At 43.8% G+C, this 18,486-nt stretch overlaps 6 protein-coding genes across 11 annotated transcripts in view; 3 read left to right on the top strand and 3 right to left on the bottom strand.

Annotated features, from left to right (window-relative positions):
* Window positions 1–5,809, top strand: part of Nop10 (Nop10 ribonucleoprotein) — a 107,852-nt gene extending 102,043 nt beyond the window's left edge. The window contains exons 2-3 of one of the 2 annotated variants that reach the window (XM_070213702.1): window positions 5,473–5,543; window positions 5,604–5,809. In XM_070213702.1, the coding sequence (XP_070069803.1) occupies window positions 5,490–5,543; window positions 5,604–5,744 (195 nt within the window). In that variant the 5' untranslated portion in view covers window positions 5,473–5,489 and the 3' untranslated portion in view covers window positions 5,745–5,809. Of the gene's footprint in view, window positions 1–5,405; window positions 5,544–5,603 lie in introns of those variants that run through there. The other variant, XM_017157845.3, reaches the window with a different exon arrangement.
* LOC108068343 (deubiquitinase DESI2) lies at window positions 510–2,867 on the bottom strand. The gene is made up of 5 exons (XM_017157842.3): window positions 2,689–2,867; window positions 2,230–2,413; window positions 1,864–2,172; window positions 1,397–1,485; window positions 510–1,330 (listed from the first exon to the last, which is right to left on the bottom strand). The coding sequence occupies exons 2-5, from the start codon at window positions 2,365–2,367 to the stop codon at window positions 1,249–1,251; spliced, it is 618 nt and encodes a 205-aa protein (XP_017013331.1). The 5' UTR covers window positions 2,368–2,413; window positions 2,689–2,867; the 3' UTR covers window positions 510–1,248.
* LOC108068365 (transmembrane protein 170B) lies at window positions 3,095–4,243 on the top strand. Its single transcript, XM_017157878.3, has 2 exons — window positions 3,095–3,476; window positions 3,534–4,243. The coding sequence occupies exon 2, from the start codon at window positions 3,666–3,668 to the stop codon at window positions 4,056–4,058; it is 393 nt and encodes a 130-aa protein (XP_017013367.1). The 5' UTR covers window positions 3,095–3,476; window positions 3,534–3,665; the 3' UTR covers window positions 4,059–4,243.
* Window positions 4,166–5,306, bottom strand: mms4 (Methyl methanesulfonate sensitivity 4). The gene has a single exon (XM_017157877.3). The coding sequence runs from the start codon at window positions 5,240–5,242 to the stop codon at window positions 4,322–4,324; it is 921 nt and encodes a 306-aa protein (XP_017013366.2). The 5' UTR covers window positions 5,243–5,306; the 3' UTR covers window positions 4,166–4,321.
* On the bottom strand, window positions 5,752–6,674 carry LOC108068345 (transmembrane protein 223). Its single transcript, XM_017157844.3, has 2 exons — window positions 6,172–6,674; window positions 5,752–6,110 (listed from the first exon to the last, which is right to left on the bottom strand). The coding sequence occupies exons 1-2, from the start codon at window positions 6,572–6,574 to the stop codon at window positions 5,818–5,820; spliced, it is 696 nt and encodes a 231-aa protein (XP_017013333.2). The 5' UTR covers window positions 6,575–6,674; the 3' UTR covers window positions 5,752–5,817.
* Window positions 6,675–7,440: 766 nt separating this feature from the next.
* On the top strand, window positions 7,441–16,522 carry wde (Fibronectin-III type domain-containing protein windei). 5 transcript variants are annotated; one of them, XM_017157874.3, is made up of 5 exons: window positions 7,441–7,624; window positions 10,860–11,014; window positions 11,076–14,370; window positions 15,197–15,645; window positions 15,709–16,522. In XM_017157874.3, the coding sequence occupies exons 2-5, from the start codon at window positions 10,903–10,905 to the stop codon at window positions 16,155–16,157; spliced, it is 4,305 nt and encodes a 1,434-aa protein (XP_017013363.2). In that variant the 5' UTR covers window positions 7,441–7,624; window positions 10,860–10,902; the 3' UTR covers window positions 16,158–16,522. The 5 variants fall into 5 exon arrangements, with proteins under 5 accessions (XP_017013363.2, XP_017013361.2, XP_017013362.2 ...); XM_017157872.3 differs by having other exon boundaries at window positions 10,857–11,014; XM_017157873.3 differs by lacking the exon at window positions 7,441–7,624 and adding an exon at window positions 9,817–9,931.
* Window positions 16,523–18,486: the final 1,964 nt, after the last annotated feature.

Here is an 18,486-nt window from a genome sequence, read left to right as displayed (position 1 = left end):
ATATAATTTTTTTTACATTTTTTTTTCCCGATTATTCCTATGGGAGCTGTGGGAGCTATGTTTTCTAGAATTTATTTCTGTCTTAAAAAAAATCCTAAAATTATTCTAAGTATGGGGCTTGAAAGATAAAGAGTGTATCTTTCAAAAAACTTTAACATCGAATCAATCCATGAATCCGTTTGCCTCTGAGAGCTCCGGAAAGTTTGCCAATTTCAGCATTTTTCGAACTTGGAGGTCCTTTTGCTAAAAATCCTTGCGTCGGGGAACTTTTTGAAAAACGCAGGTTAACTTGGGAATTCGTAACGAATCCAAAAATATAGCATCCATCGAGGTAAATTTAAAAAGCGCTAAAAATGCTGCACAGTGTTATTAATAAATTAATAGAATGATCTGCAGGGGTATACAAATAAAATGTTTCATTTTCTTCAAAAAAAAGTATACATAACTATGAAATCTTGATTAATTAATGTAAATTCACACCACTCGTTTGTAAATGAAACCCAACCGAATGTTTTCGATCAAAATATATTTTTCTTTAAAAATGTTTAATAATAGTATTTATGCATGTGTAAATATCAGAATGTCAAGTACATATATTTATTGATAACAGATCATTTTGGTGTTTTGATAGACATGCGGCTTATGAACTCTGTATAATGGTGTAAACGAAATCAACCAGGAAATCATCTCAATAATCGAGCTCAGATGGTTGGTGGGAATTCAAAAAAAACAAATTCCCACCGCTGACAAAAGTAAACAAGTAAATTGGGCAACATTTTGATATCGTCCACCAATATGTCTGCAGTATTGTTAGTACATTTTTAGCAAGTGCCTAATGATGATTTCTCGATGTCTTCGTAGTTAATTTAAAATTCTATAAATGACACTGCTGCTGAACGGCGCCTGCTACTTAAATTTACCGGCCACTTAATAATATCTTAATTCTGAATAGTCATATTACAAATACAAATTACAATAGCCAATAATTTAGTCACTTCGCATGTATGTATAAGTATGTTTCTATGTAGGTATGTTCTATGTAAGTATGTATATCGCCTAATTTAAGTCTATTAATAATAGTTGTTGCTTTTTTGTTTGGGGCGTTGTTGGCTTGGAAAATGATGTGACGTGAGTAACCCGGCATTTCGCTCTGTGTAACTTAACAATGTTGGTCTTAGGACTGCTGTTGGATGTGAACTATGATCGCTTGTGTGTCGCCAAGTGACATATTCTCGGTCAGGTAACGTCTCAAAGGGGACTGTTGTCGGAGTCTTCGCGTTCTTGGATTGTGGTAATGCTCTGTTGCAAGGCATTGGGTGTCAGCCATTCTCTAAAAAACCGATAGAAATGTATTTATAATCGTGAACACAATATTATTTAACTTAAGAAGGCTTACTTTGGCAAACATCTTTGTAGAAATGGCACACAGGAGCTGAAATGCGCTAAACGATTGACCCAGCTGGGTATTTCTTGGCCGCAAAGTATCTAGAATGGGTAAGTAAGTTTTGTAAGCTTAATTTTGAATATGTTAATCAGGTTTGAAGTCCACATTTTGGTATGCCTTGTGTCTATTACTTCGCAAATTGAATGAAACTCAAAGGTAATTTTTCAGAAATATGGGATAACCATTCAATGAAAATCTAACAAGTAAAGAATCTGATGTCTGCTTACTAATTGAAGTGATTCACGGTTCAAAATTAAGGTTGTAATTCACGGTATCTGACATTCGGTGATTCATTGATTAGCACACCCCCAAATGTGGTTTTCATATCTCTAAAGGTTTCGGATCCACCCAAACGCACTTTAAGGTGTCAATGGAAAGTTTTCCGATCTTTACAGGCTGAGGCTAACCATATTTCTCACCTGAGTTAATGAGCCCGAGAAGTGGTTGCAGTTGTTATTCATGAGATGGTACCGGTCGCCGCGGAACTGATTGCCCAGCTCCTCGACAATCCGACGCACCTCCTCGTACGTGAAGTCGGTGCAGCCGATTTGGATGCTCTGCCGGAACTGGAACTGATCCCCCAGTTCGTCGTGATCCCGCGGCGAGATCTCAAAGACCCCCGTGAAGGGGAACGGATGGCCGCCGTAGGCGAACTCGGTGCCAAAGGCTTCTACGCCGGAGTGGAACACGCCCAGGCCGATGGAGGTGGTGTACTCGTTGATCCAGTACTGCAAAAGAGGATATATTCAACTAAGATTCATCTAGGGGTTGGAATATATGCATACCATGTCATAGACGTTGAGTATAACAGGCTCGCGAGTCCCCATATTGGATGGCAGGAGCTCTTCATTACCGATCTCGTCTTTTGGAACACTGAGACAGCTCGGAAACGACAGATTGCACGGCAATCCGTTGGAGAACATTGATTAAATGCGTCGTTGGTTTTGTGGGGCTCGAAGTATATGAAGTCTGCAATGGGGGGCCTTCAATTAATCGCGGTTCGCAAGCATATGCTGGGTCAAAATACAATATACAATCCATACACATATATGTACGCCAGTGTGTGAACCCCAATTGGAGGCTTTAAGTTTAACCGATTCTCAGATTGGCGGTGCACACACATATCGGAACATATATAGCCGAGAGTGCGTAGGATACATATATATGTATATATGTCTTGTTGCAGCTACATATGTACGAGTGTAGGCTCGGAAGAAATGTGTCATAGCAGCAGGACGACTTACACTGTTCAGGTGCTCCTCAGCATCCCATTCTCCAAAACAGAAACCTAACAAATCATAAAGAGCCAAATTATATTCTAAAAAGTCGCTTTTCAACTTCCGCTTTTGTTTTTAGTTTACACAAAATTTTTTTTGTTTATGGATTGGTTGCAGAGTTGTCACTTGTGCTAAGATGGTTCTTGTGGAACTGGTTCGGCGATAGAAAGGGCTCGATAACGATAAGTGAGCTTATTGGAATTAAGTTAAAATTTAAAAATGGGTTCTAGTGGCTGATAAATTAAAAAACTTGTGGGTTTCTTATAGCAAGAGTCAACACTAAAATATTCTTTCAATAACCATTCAATTTAGTTATATTATAATCGCCGAACTAGTTCCGAAATGAGTCACAGCTGACTGCTTATCAGAACTGGCCCATTCCCAAATCGTTCCACTCCCGTTGCTATAGGAAATCGCAGACAAAAACATTAAAAAATTTAATTAAATTAACAAGAAGCGCTTTGTTTTGCTCAAAAAGTGCAGTTATGGCTGCTTGAGACCAATAACTTGATAGTTAAGCGAGATATAGGATTCACTGCCGCCCGAAAGAGGCAAATTGAGTGCCGTGACGAAAGTCCAATCGATTGTTGACCGAATTAAAGATAAACCAAACAATTGTGAAAATATAGTGCTAACCGCAAGTTAGAAACCATGTTATATACGATCAGGCTGCCGGGGAGGACTCCAATTTGATTCCGACAGCAAAGTACGACCAATGTTTCGTGGGTGTGGCCTTTAGGCACACATGTGTGGGCGTGAGTATGGATAAATGCCAGGAGGTCAAATCTGATGGTCTGTTCCCCCTTTTGTAGATCCATGAACCACGGGTGATATATGCTATAAGGAGGGAATCCCCGCCAGACATGCGGCTGGACACTCAACTGACCAACGGATAAGCAATAACTAGCAACTAGTAATCAGGCGACCCACATAAGATTCCAACAATGTTTTCCGAGGGCTTCGACACCGATGAACTGGACACCATCGCCGATGTGATGGGCCTCCGGTCGCAGGCGCGTCTCAATACCTTTCGCGAAATGTGGTACCACGTCTTCCTGTGGGCCCTCTTCTCCTCCATTTTCATCCACACCTGCGCCGCCGTGGTGGCCTTCGCCACGCTGCGGAAGCACAAGTTCGGGCGATTCTTCTCGATCCTGATCCTGGTCATGGGATTCCTGTCGCCGGCCTCGAGCGGCATCATCAGCAGTGCGGTCATCGCCTTCGTGCACCGCGCCTCCAGTCTGCCCATGTCGCCCATTTACGCCATGATCTGGGGCCTTGGACAGACCATAGTCTCCGCCTGCCTGGGATTCACCCGGATCCTGGCCACGCTATAGAGTACGGACTGAAGTTTATATGGCACTCTCATCATCGTCGCCCAATCCAATGTTCACGGACATACCGGACATATTATCAATTCTTCAGGTGTGCAAACAACAATTAATTGAATTCATAGTTATGTGTATAGGAACATTGTGATTTTTAAATTATACCTTTACGGTGGGAAGAATAATGTAAAATATTTAGCTCTACCTAAACATTTAACTCTAATTGTACATACTTTAGAAGGCTAATATATGACTCTAAAGCTAAGAATGGCCTATAGCAGAGTGTTTGGATCCTTGGAGTTGTACAAAGTGTACAGCTTATTGCTGAGCACATTTCCGATCCGTCTTTCGGTGTGCAGCGGTTGGGGGCCGTTGCAGCGCTTGATCTTCAAATCGGCCAGACTCTGCACAGCCGTGGGATCGCTGGAAAAGTGATCAATAAGTTTCCTGGGGCAGGGATACTGGCCTATAATGGACTCGGCCACCTCCAGCGTGACCATGGGCAGTCGATTCAGGTGCTGCTGCCAGAGACGTCCGTAGCCATTGCCCTGATCCACTTTGACGCACTGCTTCTTGTCGTTGGCCAGGTACTTTTTGAAGCAGCCCAGCGATTCGTTGCGTTGCTTCTTATAGGGAGCCTCGGCAATGGCCTTCGTGTATCTCTGGAGAAGGGCACACAGATCCTGGGCCTCGGGCTTGCTTAGCTGCTCTACGTGGAGTTCCTGCAGCAACTGCATCTCTATCAGGGCATCCTGACTAGCTGAACCACCGTGTTGGCTATGCCGAAGTTTTGGCAGGGCTACCGTGTAGTGGGCATCCGGAAAGGAGGCCTGTAGCCTGGGCCCCAGGCAAGCCAGGCTTTGATCCTTGACGGCCTTTTGGAAACTGGACTCGCTTAGCCACTGGACCACTTGGTCCTCCCGTTTCCAGGCCTCGTCCAGGCCCGTTCCCAGGGCAATCGTCTGCTGGCCCACATTTCGCTCCCACAGGATGCAGTAGCTCACCGGCAAGCTCTTTATTTCATACTTCAAATCCGTTGAGTTTAGTTGCTGCAGCATCTCCTGACCCACGGGAACACTCAGAAATCCTGCATCTATAACCATGCGAACGTATTTCATGCACTCTCCGGGCTTCATCCGCTTTTGTTGCTCCCGCAAAGCCTGTTTGTGCAGCTTATCCACTTTGTTCGACATCGTTTTATTTTATTTATTTTAAAATTATTTAAAATAGTTATAGTGATGGAAAGTGGTCGATAAGTTTTGGTTTCTAGCAAAGTTTTATACCAAGGTTTGGGCAACCGCTAAGAATCCAGGGCTTCAACTTATCTGGCATTTTTAGGGTTTGTTTTTGATAATACGGTAACACCCCGCAACGCACGCCACACGTGTTTTATTTACTGCTCTTTTTTTGAACCAGAAGAACAAAAAAAAACCTTTAAAAATGTATCTGATGTACACAATTAACGAAAACGGCGACCGCGTCTACACCTTGAAGGTAAATAACTAATAATGTTGATATTTTGAACCTACTTAACATCGTGCTTTGTTGTTTCAGAAACGCACCGAGGATGGTCGCCCCACTTTGTCTGCTCATCCAGCACGCTTCTCGCCGGAGGACAAGTACTCCCGCCAGAGGATCACCATCAAGAAGCGCTTTGGACTGCTCCTCACCCAGAAACCAGAGCCCATCTACTAGGCCCGCGTTTAATTTTAATTAGTGTACATCTTTATTTACAAATAATAAGTTACAAAATCCAACAACTACGCGTTTAAATGCGGCGCTTCAAGCCAGCTGTATAATCGAACAATTGGGGATTCCGGAACTCGCCGCGCATATCCAAAACATAGTACAGTGTCTTGCCCTTGACCTTGATGGGCAGTTGCACCCTGGCCAAGTTTCGGGATTCCTCGGCGGAGACACACTTCAAAGGCACAGTCATAATACGGTTTCGGTTGAATGGTCCGTACGTCACAAAGGAAACGCTTTGACCGCCCTTCCTCAAGATGAGAAAGCGAACCGAGCGAAGGGTGAACATCCAGACAGCAAACAGAATGCCATATCCTAGGAGGTTCGTTAAGTTTTAGATGGGAAGTTGAAGATATCAATAGTCCTACGGGCTCACCTATCAGGAAGCTGCAGGCTGTGATGCCGTTTCTGTACTTATTGTCGCCCAGATTTATTCGCTGGAACCACTTGAGATCCTCTCCGGGTTTCTCCACCACCGGAGCATCTTTGAGCGTCGTAAAGGCGAAATGTGAGAGATATGTCCAGAAAATAAACTGACAGATCCCGAAAAAGTTCAGCATCGTGTAGAATCGCGGGTTCTCATATTTGAAGAGTATTATATCCTTGGGGACACTGGTGCTCACATCGAAGGGCGCCGTTTGGGAGGAAAACTTCTTTATCGTGGAACTAACCGGCGATTTGCTAACAATAGCCGGAACTGCCAGCCTGAAACTCTGAAGACTAATTCGCTTAAGGGAATTGGCGCCCTGGCGCAGGGCGAAGTTTAGCAGGTTGCTCATCTTAATTGAAAACTTCCTGCATTTGTTATTATAAAACAATTTAACCTACAATCTACAGATGTTTACATTTTGTTCCACTTGCCATGGGTTCACAAGTTCCGGAGTCGGAACCGGTTCCACAGGGATGGCTCTTCCTGGTTCACCAAACAAGTTCGCCAAGTTTTGTCTATATATGAACGCGGTATGATTTCTATACTGAAAAGAAAGCAATCTAGTTGGCAAACTTCTTTATTTAAACAAATTCCATACACTTTGCCTAGAAATTGTGCTTAAAGCCTGTAAAAATTAAAAGGCGCGATCAGGTCTTAGTTCCATTTAATAGCTACTAGTTCCGCTCAGTAATAAAAATTCATTGTCTTCACCCCTAGATGCTTTCTGGTTCCAAATCAGAGATGGGCACGTGTCCAACGAGCACGAAATTTTTTTTTATGAATATAAAAATGATTTCTTAAAAACTTTAATTTGTATAGAATTTTTAAAATTTGCTAAAACTTTTGATTTCCAGATCATTTTTGTATTTTTCCGGTAATATATATAGTGCTAGGCTATTACAGTGAACATTTATATATCGTATTTTAAATGGTTCAGGAAAAATTCGTAGATCCGGGATCTTTACTCCCACCAATAAAAATCTACAAAGACTTGAGTCTTAACATTTTCCAGCTGACACTAAAGCGCTACTCAAAACCCTTACAATGTCACTTAAAAACACGAGATTTCTAAATTGTATCTAAAATCCCGCTCACGCACTCACCGCTATTCGACATGCCCCTCGGTGGCAATCCGGGCGCCACTATTCGGAACCAGTTGTGCCTGGACTGGTTCTTTTCGGCACCTTTTGTTGTTGTCCGATTTTAGTCTGTGTTTCATTCTTCATCGTTTAAGGGCATCGGAAGCGGATTTGCCTGCAAATTGTAAACAAATCACAAAAAAACTGTTAAATTCATTCAAATCATTGACAATTGACAGTTGTAGACGTGGGTTATGTCATATTCCAATATTTTTCGTGACTACATCAGTTAATAAACGAGTTTATCGAGTCGTAGGAAGGTAAGTACAATTTTTTTTCATTAAACTGCTTTATTTATATTCTATACAAAACAGAGTGTAATATATTTGCTCTTTATTTATCTAAACGAATGTTTTACTTGGTAATTGGGTTTAGTTTAAGGGTTTTTTAACTTTTTTTGATTTGGGCTGGGTACCATATGTACGTCAGATATGGTTCGAGTCTCTTTCAAGACATTTGTGTTTTCAGGGTTGTCAGGTGGTTGCGATTCGCATAACTTATATGAAATCTGATATATATCTGGATATAGGGCTTTGATGAAATGAAGACTAAACGATTGCTATATCCACGTGCCGACTGGCTACAATGCTATAGCGGCATAAAACATATGACCTGCCGGTGGCAACCCTACTCGGCAGCAAGGTCACAATTATGTAATTAATTGCATTTCAGTTGTGCTGACTAGGACATATTGTGTTTTATAAAAGATATAGCTCAATAATATTGCAAACCTGACAACCCTGAAAACATAAAATTGTACAATAGGTGAATAAAAACGTTGCCCCGTTTTGCTTTTGCTTTCGCTTGTAGCTTGCTGGTTTTAGTTTTTTCGGGGATTTGTCTCTATGGAAAATCGAATATCAGAAAACTGTAGAGGGCGCTGAGGGGATTTCAAAAATGTCCTTGGTTCCGTAAAATATCCAAAAACTTGGATGTTTTTCGACCTAACCTCACTTTGCATCAAAATCAATACGTAACCTAAAAAGAATGTGAACGCGTTGCAAAATCGCACACATACACATTCTGATATACATACAAACTCACACGGATGTACCGTTGCTAAAACGGGCGCACTAGTGTGAGTGTGTGAGAGAGAGAGAGAGAGGGAGAATGAGACGGCTATAATAGACATAACGCCCGTTGCGGGTTTAATAACAAAATCGTTCTTTTAAGGCGATACTTCAGTTACTTCAGTTACTTTTGAGTGCAAAAAACAAAAGGTGAATTTATCATCATTTACATTTTTGTGCATGTGCATGTGCATACATACATATGTACATGCATACATGCTTACGGGAAAGGAATCTATAAAAAAAATTATCGGAACCCGTAATCCCCTGATTAGCAGTAACCCTAGCTCGTAGGACCAACTCCCAAAATAGAGTTCATATCCCGGGTATAGCTTTCGACCAGCAGATATAGCGTAACATCGCCTCAATTGTCGTTTGCTTTCTGTTATAGTTGTTGCTTTTTGCCATGCTGCTGTATCTTTGTCGTGAGGTATTCGGCGCTACGCGAACTTTATTCAATTTCTACATACAGACAAATATATATAGCCACGTGTATATATATATGTCATCTTGCTCTCTCTCGCAATTGCTCTCCGTCCGCTCTCTCTTTCCGTCCCGCTCGCTCCGCAACTCTATGCGAAACCGGTATCCTGCCAAGGTCCTAAGTGCATATCGGAAAGACCAGACGGACGGACTCTGTCTTCTAAGTTCTGAAAGTTTGGAAAGATTTGTATCCTGCAAGGTGACTTTTTAGGTTTGGTTTAGTTCCAATCTTTACCTACTTCCTTCTGCATATATGTAAGTGCCCCACTTCCCAACTCAACCCCCCCCCCTCCCCCCACCCGCTATCAAATTATGCTTTTAATTAATCTTGGTTAAGGCCTTAGTTGGGCTGAGGAATTCATAGGACCATTAACTATCTTTACTTAAAATATGCCCCCTCTTTAGGTAATCACCATACAGTCGTCTCGCTCTAACAGCCTATGTTCGCGTCTCACCCTCCCGCTCGCGAGCAACAAAACGCGTTCTATTTGCGCTATTATTACACGTTTTGCTTTTTGCGTTGTTATCAAACATTGTTTTGATTTTACGAAGATCCCCTCTTGCTTAAGTTCGGTTTCTAAACCATCCCTCTTTTGTTTTTAAATATATTGTTATAAATTACTGCCATACCAAAGAGAACTGCCAACTTGCTAGAGAGAATTGGAGTATTGACGACTATTACTTTGCCCTACTTGCTGGGAAAGGCAAAGTTCGAGGTGGGAAAAGTGATTTCCTTGGACTTCGGGTAGAATTTCATTACCGAATCTTATCATATCATCCCGAGACACGCCCTCCTGCCGGCTATCTCCCTGCCACTTTCCCGTACGCCCCTCTCGCTTTTACCGCTCTCAGCTGTTTGCTCTCTCGCTCTCATTTCGTTCAACGTCAGCTGGTCTGGCGTTCACCTCGTTCATTTTCGCTTGGAACGCGGCAAGAAGCTCAAGTAATTTTCATTTCTCCAAGTGTAGCTAAATCGAAATAAATAGGAAACCGTGTACTAGGACGTTTAAACTTGTAAGTCACCTCCAAATACTATTACAAATATATTTGCACGTCTATAAACGCTTAAAAATCCAACTAACTCATCATAACCTCACTTTTGTTAGTGAAATGTCATATGCAAATGTATAACAATCGTCTTGGAATATTTTGTTGTAGGTAGCAGGTCAATTTCTCTCTTTTTTGCACCTTTCGTCACGCATTTCTTCCCTTTGCACGAATATTTATCGTCGCTTTGCTTTAGTCTTTTCGCTGCAGTCGTGTTGTTGTTATTGTTGCGTTCGGAAAGCGACGACCGCTTGGGACAACCAACAACAAAACAACAACACATGGTTAGACTATAGGTAGATACACACCTAATCGAGTCCGAAAAAAGAAACAAAAAAAGCTGTTGGTATTGAGTTATGTTTCTGGTTTTGGAGTTTTCGGATCGGACCACTGTCTAACATTAACATCATAACATATCTGATGATAATCCCGGTGTACGGGTTCCGCTTATATCAGTGTTAGGAAATGGTTTTGAATGAATTCGAGATAGGGGCTTAAGGGTTTCGTAGCAGTCCGAAATGGAAAAAAAAATTCATCTGCCTAAGACTCGCTTAAATAGTATAATTCCCAAGTTATTATTTTCTAATTTTAAGAAGCGAAAACTATGACTGAAGCTTTTGGAAAGCTTTCTTCTGAAAGCTCCCTATATTTTAGGAGAATTTTTTTTTAATGCGAGCATGTGGTGTGCCATGCCATTGTACTTAATGTTTTTTCATTTATATCAGTCCTAAAACCAGACTGTTAATCTCTTAAAAAACAGGAGGGGGTCTTGGGGTATTGGTTTATTGAGTTTAGTACTCGCGTCGAACATTGATTTTAACAGGGTTGCCATGTCATCGCCAGAGTTGTCACAAACCGTCAAATACTAAAACTAGGTTTTACTTTCTTTCAGCAGTTCAATGATTTCGGAATAGTTTGATTAATACAAAAATATAAAAATGATGGAAGTAAGCCAGAAAATGGATCTGAAGGAACTCTCCACAGAGGGCGCTTTAATGCGAACTCTGTCATCAGACCTCGCCAGTGAAGTAGAACCCCTCTCCACCCCTGGTAAGTGCGAATTGTTTAAATGGATAACTACGATTTGGGTATATCCATATTTAAATTACAGCAATGGTCAACGAATCGAGCCGAACGTCCGGGGATGAAGATGACCTATGTGAGTTGCCCAATGGAGTCGATAACTCCGATAGCAAATCGATAAGTCGATCGGAACAGGAACGCAATGCGGGAAGTGATTTGGATGCCCTGCTGGACAAGATTAGCTCCATTGTAGACTCTAGTCCCAGGAATTCCGATGATCTGGAGGCATTCGATAAGAACGATGAAAGCGACTCTGCGTCAACGAAGGAGAAACAACCAGCTGCTGAGACGGATGAAAAGCAGGCTGAGCAAAAAGAAGAAGAGGTAGAAGAAGGAGAGGTATCGGAATCAATAGAAAGTAAAGTGCGCGTGGAGCCGGATTCCGAGCTTGAGACTGAGGAGAAAGCCAAAGTGGAGAGCATCGAAGAATCCACTCCAGCTAAAGAATCCACAGAGCAAATCGCTGATTTGGCTGAGCTGGACGAAGAAAGCATTGGAAAAGTAACAGACGGCAAAGAGAAATCGGAAGAAAAAGAAGAGGCCAAACCACATGCTGTGAATAACGATGAAGGAGTCCGGGCAAAAGTAAACACCTCCACGGATGATGTGTTTATGGATGCGCTAGACAGTATTTCCAGTTCCGATGAGTTTGACGCCATCGCTTCCCACGACTCCAAGAAGGCCAAGCTAATCAAAGATCTCGACACCGAGGATAAACAAGCTGCCAACGATCTCGAAGAGATTTCGTCCGATGATGATGATATCCTTAAGGACGAGAAAGTTGATAAACCAGAGAAACCCAAGGCGGACATCATAGATTTAGACTCGTCGGACGAGTGTGTGGTATGCGAAACGCCAACGGAGGTCGAGGAGTCGGTTGCCGAAGGAGAAGATACCAGCGGAGTTACTATTGAGAAAGGCTCAACGCAGGACACAAAGACTGTTGAAGAGGATATCTCAGAAGATGAGCCTGTTCAAACTAACGAAGGAGAAGAAAAGTTGACAGAAGTTGATAGACCCACGGAGTCGGCGTCAATTGAAGACGAGGAGCAGAAGGTAACCGAAGAGGCAGAAGACTCACTGCTATTCGAGGCCGATGAGCCCATGTTAGTCGAGGAGCAAGAAGAGTCCAATAAAGCAGAAGAACTGCCAGAGGACAAGCAAACAGAAGAGCCCAAAAAGGCCAAGGAAGCGGAAGAACCGGAAGAGGTCAAGGAAACAGAAGAGTCAGGGGACGTTGGGGAAACGGAGGACATTGGAAAGGTAACAGAGAAGGGGGAAGAAGCCAAAGTAACAGAAGAGGCCGAGGTGACAGAAACGTCGGAAGAGCTGCCAGAAAAGGAAGCAAAAAAACCCGAAGACGAAAAGGATCTAGAAGAGCTAGAAGAGGCCAAGCCAACAGAAGAGCCCATGGTAGTCGAGCCCGAAGAATCAGAAACGGATTCCAAAAAGGCGAGCCAAATGGAGGTGGAGTTTCGAACTCAAACCCAGGAAATGAACGACACCACGATAGACGATTTGCTAATGGAGGCGGACACTGAAGCCGTTGGTAGCAAGAAAGATAAAGTACCAGATAATGAACCCATGGTTATATCAGAAAATGATAAGGAACCCAAGGTAAATGGCACATGCGAAGAGCCATCCGATGACCATAAAAAGGATTTGGCTACTGAGAAACAGGCTGTTGAAAAGGAAGCCAAAGAGACGGAGTCCGATGACGAAGTAATTTTCTTTGAGCCCCTCGATAAGACCGAAAAGGGTACGAGTGCCGCAGAGTCAACGAATGAAGAGCCCGAAAAACCTCAAGCGAAGGACGACGAAGTTGTCCTTGTCTCCGAGGATGAGGACGAAGAACCGCAGGGAAAGGAAATTGAAAAGGAAGTCCTTCAAAGTTCCGCGAAGGAAGCGTCTACCAAAGGACTTGCCAATGATTCCACGGCAGAATCAATTGGAGACAAGGACCTGCAAATGGACAATTCCGACAATGCGTGCGATCAGTTTGAGAAACTGAAGACCCACAACAAGGTTAAGTCCACTGCCATGGAGGATGGAAACAGTAATTCCAGTAATCTGTTGCGGCCCGCCGAGGACTCCGAGGAGTCGGCAGCGAAACGGGTGCGCCTCAGCACCGATGAGAAAATGGACCCAGAACTGGAGACTGAACTAGAAACACCCCCAAAGCCCATCGGCGCGGAGGAAGACAAGAAGGACATTACCAAGCGGAGCCATGATCACCTGGATAACACTCCGGACCGGGAGGGGGAGATTCCCAATAAGAAACCTAAGACTGAAGACCTGGAATCGAACAGCTCTAGCGATGGCACGCTCCAAATCGATATGGGTGGCCAGGATGACAAGGTGGAGATAAAGAAAGCAGAGGACGAAGAGAAACCCAAGCCAGCGCTCAAGCCTGCCCCGGAAATTAAAAAGGATGTTAAGCCGCTGCGCTTGGAGTTCTTCAAGGCATTCCGCCGCAGCATCGACACAATGTCCCGCGATGATCTCGAGGAGCTGGTGCTGCAGAAGGTCGTCGAGGCGATGCTGGTCAAAAGTGACTTCGCCGAAATCCGTATGCAGCTGGATAAATGCGAGAACACCCTGACCACGTACCGTCGCAAGATTGCCGAGGTTTCAAAGCAGTTCCTCGACTTGGAGACGGTGCACAAGCGGGTGCTCAAGGATCTGGAGGCCAAGAATTCGCACTTCACTGCTCCTGTGCGAATAACGCGAGCGGTTGGCCTTCAGGTGGGCATTCCGTTCAAGGCCATGAAGCCCACGGTCGCTGCTCCGGATCAGCCGCATGCTGCAGGCAGTATGTTGGCGCCGCCCAGCGGAACACCTCCCAAGGCCAGCACATCTCCGATGCGCTCGCCCATGCGAGCCAGGCCGCCACCACCTGCCTTCGGACCCTCCTCAAGCTCAGCCGGTGCGGGTCCGGTCACTCCGAGTCCCAATTCCCAGCAGCAGCCAGCGCGTTCCACCGCCAACTCATCTCAATCCCCGGCAGCAGCGACCACGCCCACGCCCCCTGTTCGCAGGGGCTGCCTGCAGAAGGTCACGCCCCAGCGACCGGGACCCGGTAACATCCTGCCCGTGCCACAGATCAACAATCAGGCCAACGTTCACCGCCTGCAGACCTCACCGCCCAGTGGCCAGAGGACCATGCACGCCTCCAAGCACACCGGAACCACTGCCTCCATGGCGGCTTCGGTGGCCAAGGCCGCCATGCGGAACCGGAACTCTGCCCCCGCCTACGTGTCCCAGAAACAGCAGCAACAGCAGCAGCAACAACAGCAGCAGCAGCAGCAGCAACAGTACCAAACGTGAGTACATTTTAATCTTATGTGCAAACAAGAAAGAAAGCTAGCTTCGGCAAGCCGAAGCTTATATACCCTTGCAGATCATTCTATTAATTTACAAATCGCAAACAGGTTAAATTTCCTATTATTTCACATTAATTCTTCGATCGTTTCTATGGCAGCCATATGATATAGTAGTTTGATCTTTATAAAATTAAAATCGAAATTCGGAAATATTTAAAAATAGTCATATCCCAAAGTAGAAGAGAATGTAATAAAAGTCAACAAAGATATCATTTTTTCCTATTAATTTCCATTTCATTTTTCGACCGTTCCTATGGCAGCTATACGATATAGTGATTCGATTTTTTAAATATTTAATTCGAAATTTAGAAATATATAAAAAATAATTTTCCCAAGAGTAGAAGGTAATATTTGAAAAAACACCGAAGCTAGAATTTTTTTTAACGTTTTTTTCCGATCCTTCCTATGGGAGCTATAAGATATAGTTGTCCGATCCGGTCGGTTCCGACTTATATACTACCTGCAATAGAAAGAAGACTTTTGGGAAAGTTTCATTAAGATAGCACAAAAACTGAGAGACTAGTTTGCGTAGAAACAGACAGACGGACAGACGGACATGGCTAGATCGACTCTTCTAGTGATGCTGAGCAAGAATATATATACTTTATGGGGTTGGAAACGTCTCCTTTACTGCGTTGCAAACTTCTGACTGAAATCATAATAATCTCTGCAAGGGTATAAAAAATTGAAATGGCCGCTACTCGACTATAGCGTTGTCTCCTGTTTTATTTTGATTTTACTAACCTACAATTGTATCCCATTGCAGACCTCGTCCTGGTCCTGGTTCCACGCCAAGTGCGACTCCGACCAAACAGGCTCCCAAGTGCACAACGAAAGTGCGCGCCCAGCAGCAGCCGCCGCTTTCTGGGGCCACGGTCTCTGTGCCAATGTCATCTGCCGGCGGCAGTGGAGCGGGAACTGTGGGCTATGGCCAGCAGCAGCAGCCCAGCTTGGCGCCGGCCAAGCCCAAGGATAAGGCGGTCATCGACCTGACAGACGAGGATGATGCAGCGGCGGCGGCCGCCGCGAAGGCTGTGCAGGCACAAATTGAGGCGAACGCTCGTCTGCGCCAGGCATCCAATGCGGCGGTCAAGCGGAATGCTCAGGCTGCAGCGGCGACGAGAGGAGGTCGTGGAGGCGCCAGTGTGGTGCGAGCGTCTCCAATGCAATTGGGACGCGTTAATGCCCGACAAATTGTCCAGAATAATGGAGGAGGTTAGTTCGAATCACTGTATTGCTATCAGAAATTCCCTACTAATTAATAAACTCGATCCACAGGTCAGCGAAGTTCCCTAGGCTCAAACGTAACCATGCAGATCCGCTCGGAGAATACCCCGCCGGCTGCCTCTCGTTTGAGATACTCTCATCCTGCTCCGTTGCCCTCGTCTCCTGCCCAGCCATTCAATCCCGCCTGGAAAGTGCCTCCTTCTCGCCCCGTAATCCGGATCAATCTGCTGGACACCGGCATCGTCATCTCCTGGACGCTCGAAGATACTAGCCCGCGGTTCGCCGACTGTGTAACATACCAGATCTATGCGTACCAAGAGACGATCCACGAGCCAAGTACGGACAGTTGGCGGCACGTGGGCGATGTCAATGCAATGCTGCTGCCCATGGCCGTAACGCTAAATCAGTTCCAGGAAAACCAGCGGTATTATTTCGCGGTGAGGGGCGTAGACAAGCACCAGCGATTCGGACCGTTCAGTGTTCCCAAGACATGGTCGTAAATGGATTTCGGTGCCCATTGGCCTGGCCTCTTCCTTAGGTGTAGACTGTAGCTTTAGTGACCCACATGTAATTTATTTATGCTTTTATAACGTATTAGTTTCGATAGCGACAGTACTTCGTCTCTCGAAATTATCCTGAATTATGAGTTTAGTTTTAAGTTTTAAAGAGATTTTCGAAGGAATTCTTAAAGGAAATAAATAATTACGTCAAGCAGCCAGTCCTCTGCAGCTAAGAGTCAGTCAGTAACGAAAAAACACAATTGTATTTTCTTCACATTAGTTTTTCACTATTAATTAAGTTTAAAACTTACAAGAAACAATATACAACATTGAATAAACATCAAATGCGGAAAATATTGATTGTACTTTTGCATTAGTTCTTGTCGTTTTCGGTCGTGTGGAACATTTGCCTGCCTCTGCATTGCTATTGATTACTGGACATCGGATATTAAATCCGCATTTCCGACCCTATAAAATATATATATTGGAGACCTGCACGAGTAAGTAAAAATATACTTGATTACTACTAGGCGACGCCGATTCCAACTGTCAAGTCTAGCATCGTGGCATCGTAGGCATCGGCATCGTTTTACTATTGTTTTTTTATTAAACAAAATCAACCAAAATTCTTGTTAGAACAAGAGGAACCAATATAGACCAAGATATCACAATTGTAATTCTTATCCACCTAAGATCATAGATTAACTCTTTAACAATATGAAACCGCGAATTCTTTAGAACAAGAGGGTTTTTTTATGTTTCACCGTCTTGGAACCCCACATGCACGAAATCTTGACCAAAATGAGACCGCAAATTCGTTGGAAAAAGAAGAACCATTAAAGGACCATATCCATAACACGTATGGATTTGTGTATTCTAAAAAAGAAATTTTAGAAGAGGAAATTTCAGTAAATTTATTTTGAAATGTCAAATTTGGAATTTTTTGGCGTTGCTACTCGTACGATTCTACGATGCCGAGTATAGTGGCCAACTTGATTACTTTTACTCGTGGAATCGACATCGTATCGTGCAGGTCTCTATTGCTGAGGCAGATTGTACTTCTTTCTCTAATCATCCAGCAATCTTTTTTAGTTTGGCACGGCATGTTCCAGTGACTTTGTTCAGGGCTGCCTCCTCGTAAGTTGTTTGTCCAAAATCAATTTCAAATACTGGGCCTGGAAGGATTGCGGGCTGACAGTGTCCTGGAATTTAACCCTGGGATGGATTTGAGTTATTAGAGGGAGAAGTTGCAGTGCTAAGACTTTTTTCCGCTAATAGAAATGATCCATCTGGTCGTCCATTCGCTATACAGGATTAAGAAGTTTTGGAACATTCGGGTCGCTTCGATTCGATATGCAGAATTAGAAATAAAGGCAGTATTGTCAACATACGTCGCCAGACAGTATCCAGATCTCGAAGATTTGGCCGGTCAGTGTCTTCTAAAGCCAAACTGGTGAGGAAAGCAATCTATTCTTTTCTTACTGCCATCGTGCTGCTAAAAAAAATTCTTTGCAATATTTCAGAGAATGTGGGAGCAAACTTATTGGTCTATAGGACAGCTTACCTGGTTTGGGTATCACACTTCCGATAGGTGGGAAAGTGGTGGATACGTAAGATGGAGTTAAAGAGGAGTACTATAAGGAGAATTCCTTTCGTAGATAACTCCGGCGAATACTGAAGCTTTGCTGCGATGCAGCTTTTGAAATTGAAGACAAATCTCTTCCGGACTCACTTAAAGAATAGGTTCGATAGCTGGGGAGGATGCTTTCAGGAATGAAATGCTATAGTGTCTTCGACGTCTTCAAACCTTGCTAGATTAAATGGCCAAAAGCGTCCATCTAATTCATTAGCAAACGCCTTCGAGGTTCGGAGTTAGATCTGCACCCTGTGTTGTCAGAACCCTTTATTGGGATTCGGCGGGGAGGCTGTCTTTTTATATTTCTTGTTGCCCTCCAAAGGTTAAATCCGTAAGGTTTTGTGGGGTCAGCATTGTGGAACAAATCGGTGGAGTATTCACTCTACGTTTTTTGCAGGAGCTTCTTAAGATCGTCCACAGCTCGACGATATTCTTTTTTGTCCGCAGGATCTCGTGAACGCATAAATCTGGATTTCCAGGTCCAATTTGACTCACGGTTGGACTGTAAGAGCAAAGAGGAAACCAGAAACTGCTTGATTAGATCCTGGCGCTATTTGGGGTAATATCTTGGTTATAAGGAATATCAATGACATCATCATCTCGAATATCTTGACGACACGGGCAACACGGACTAACAGTTATTCTTCAGATCTTAGGAAGCTCTAGTCGATCAATTGTGTTTTTTGTTGCTGT

Source organism: Drosophila takahashii, chromosome 2R (genome assembly GCF_030179915.1).
Source record: "Drosophila takahashii strain IR98-3 E-12201 chromosome 2R, DtakHiC1v2, whole genome shotgun sequence".
NCBI lineage: Eukaryota > Metazoa > Arthropoda > Insecta > Diptera > Drosophilidae > Drosophila > Drosophila takahashii.
Note: the sequence above shows the minus strand (reverse complement) of the source record. Positions and strands in the feature narration are given on the sequence as shown.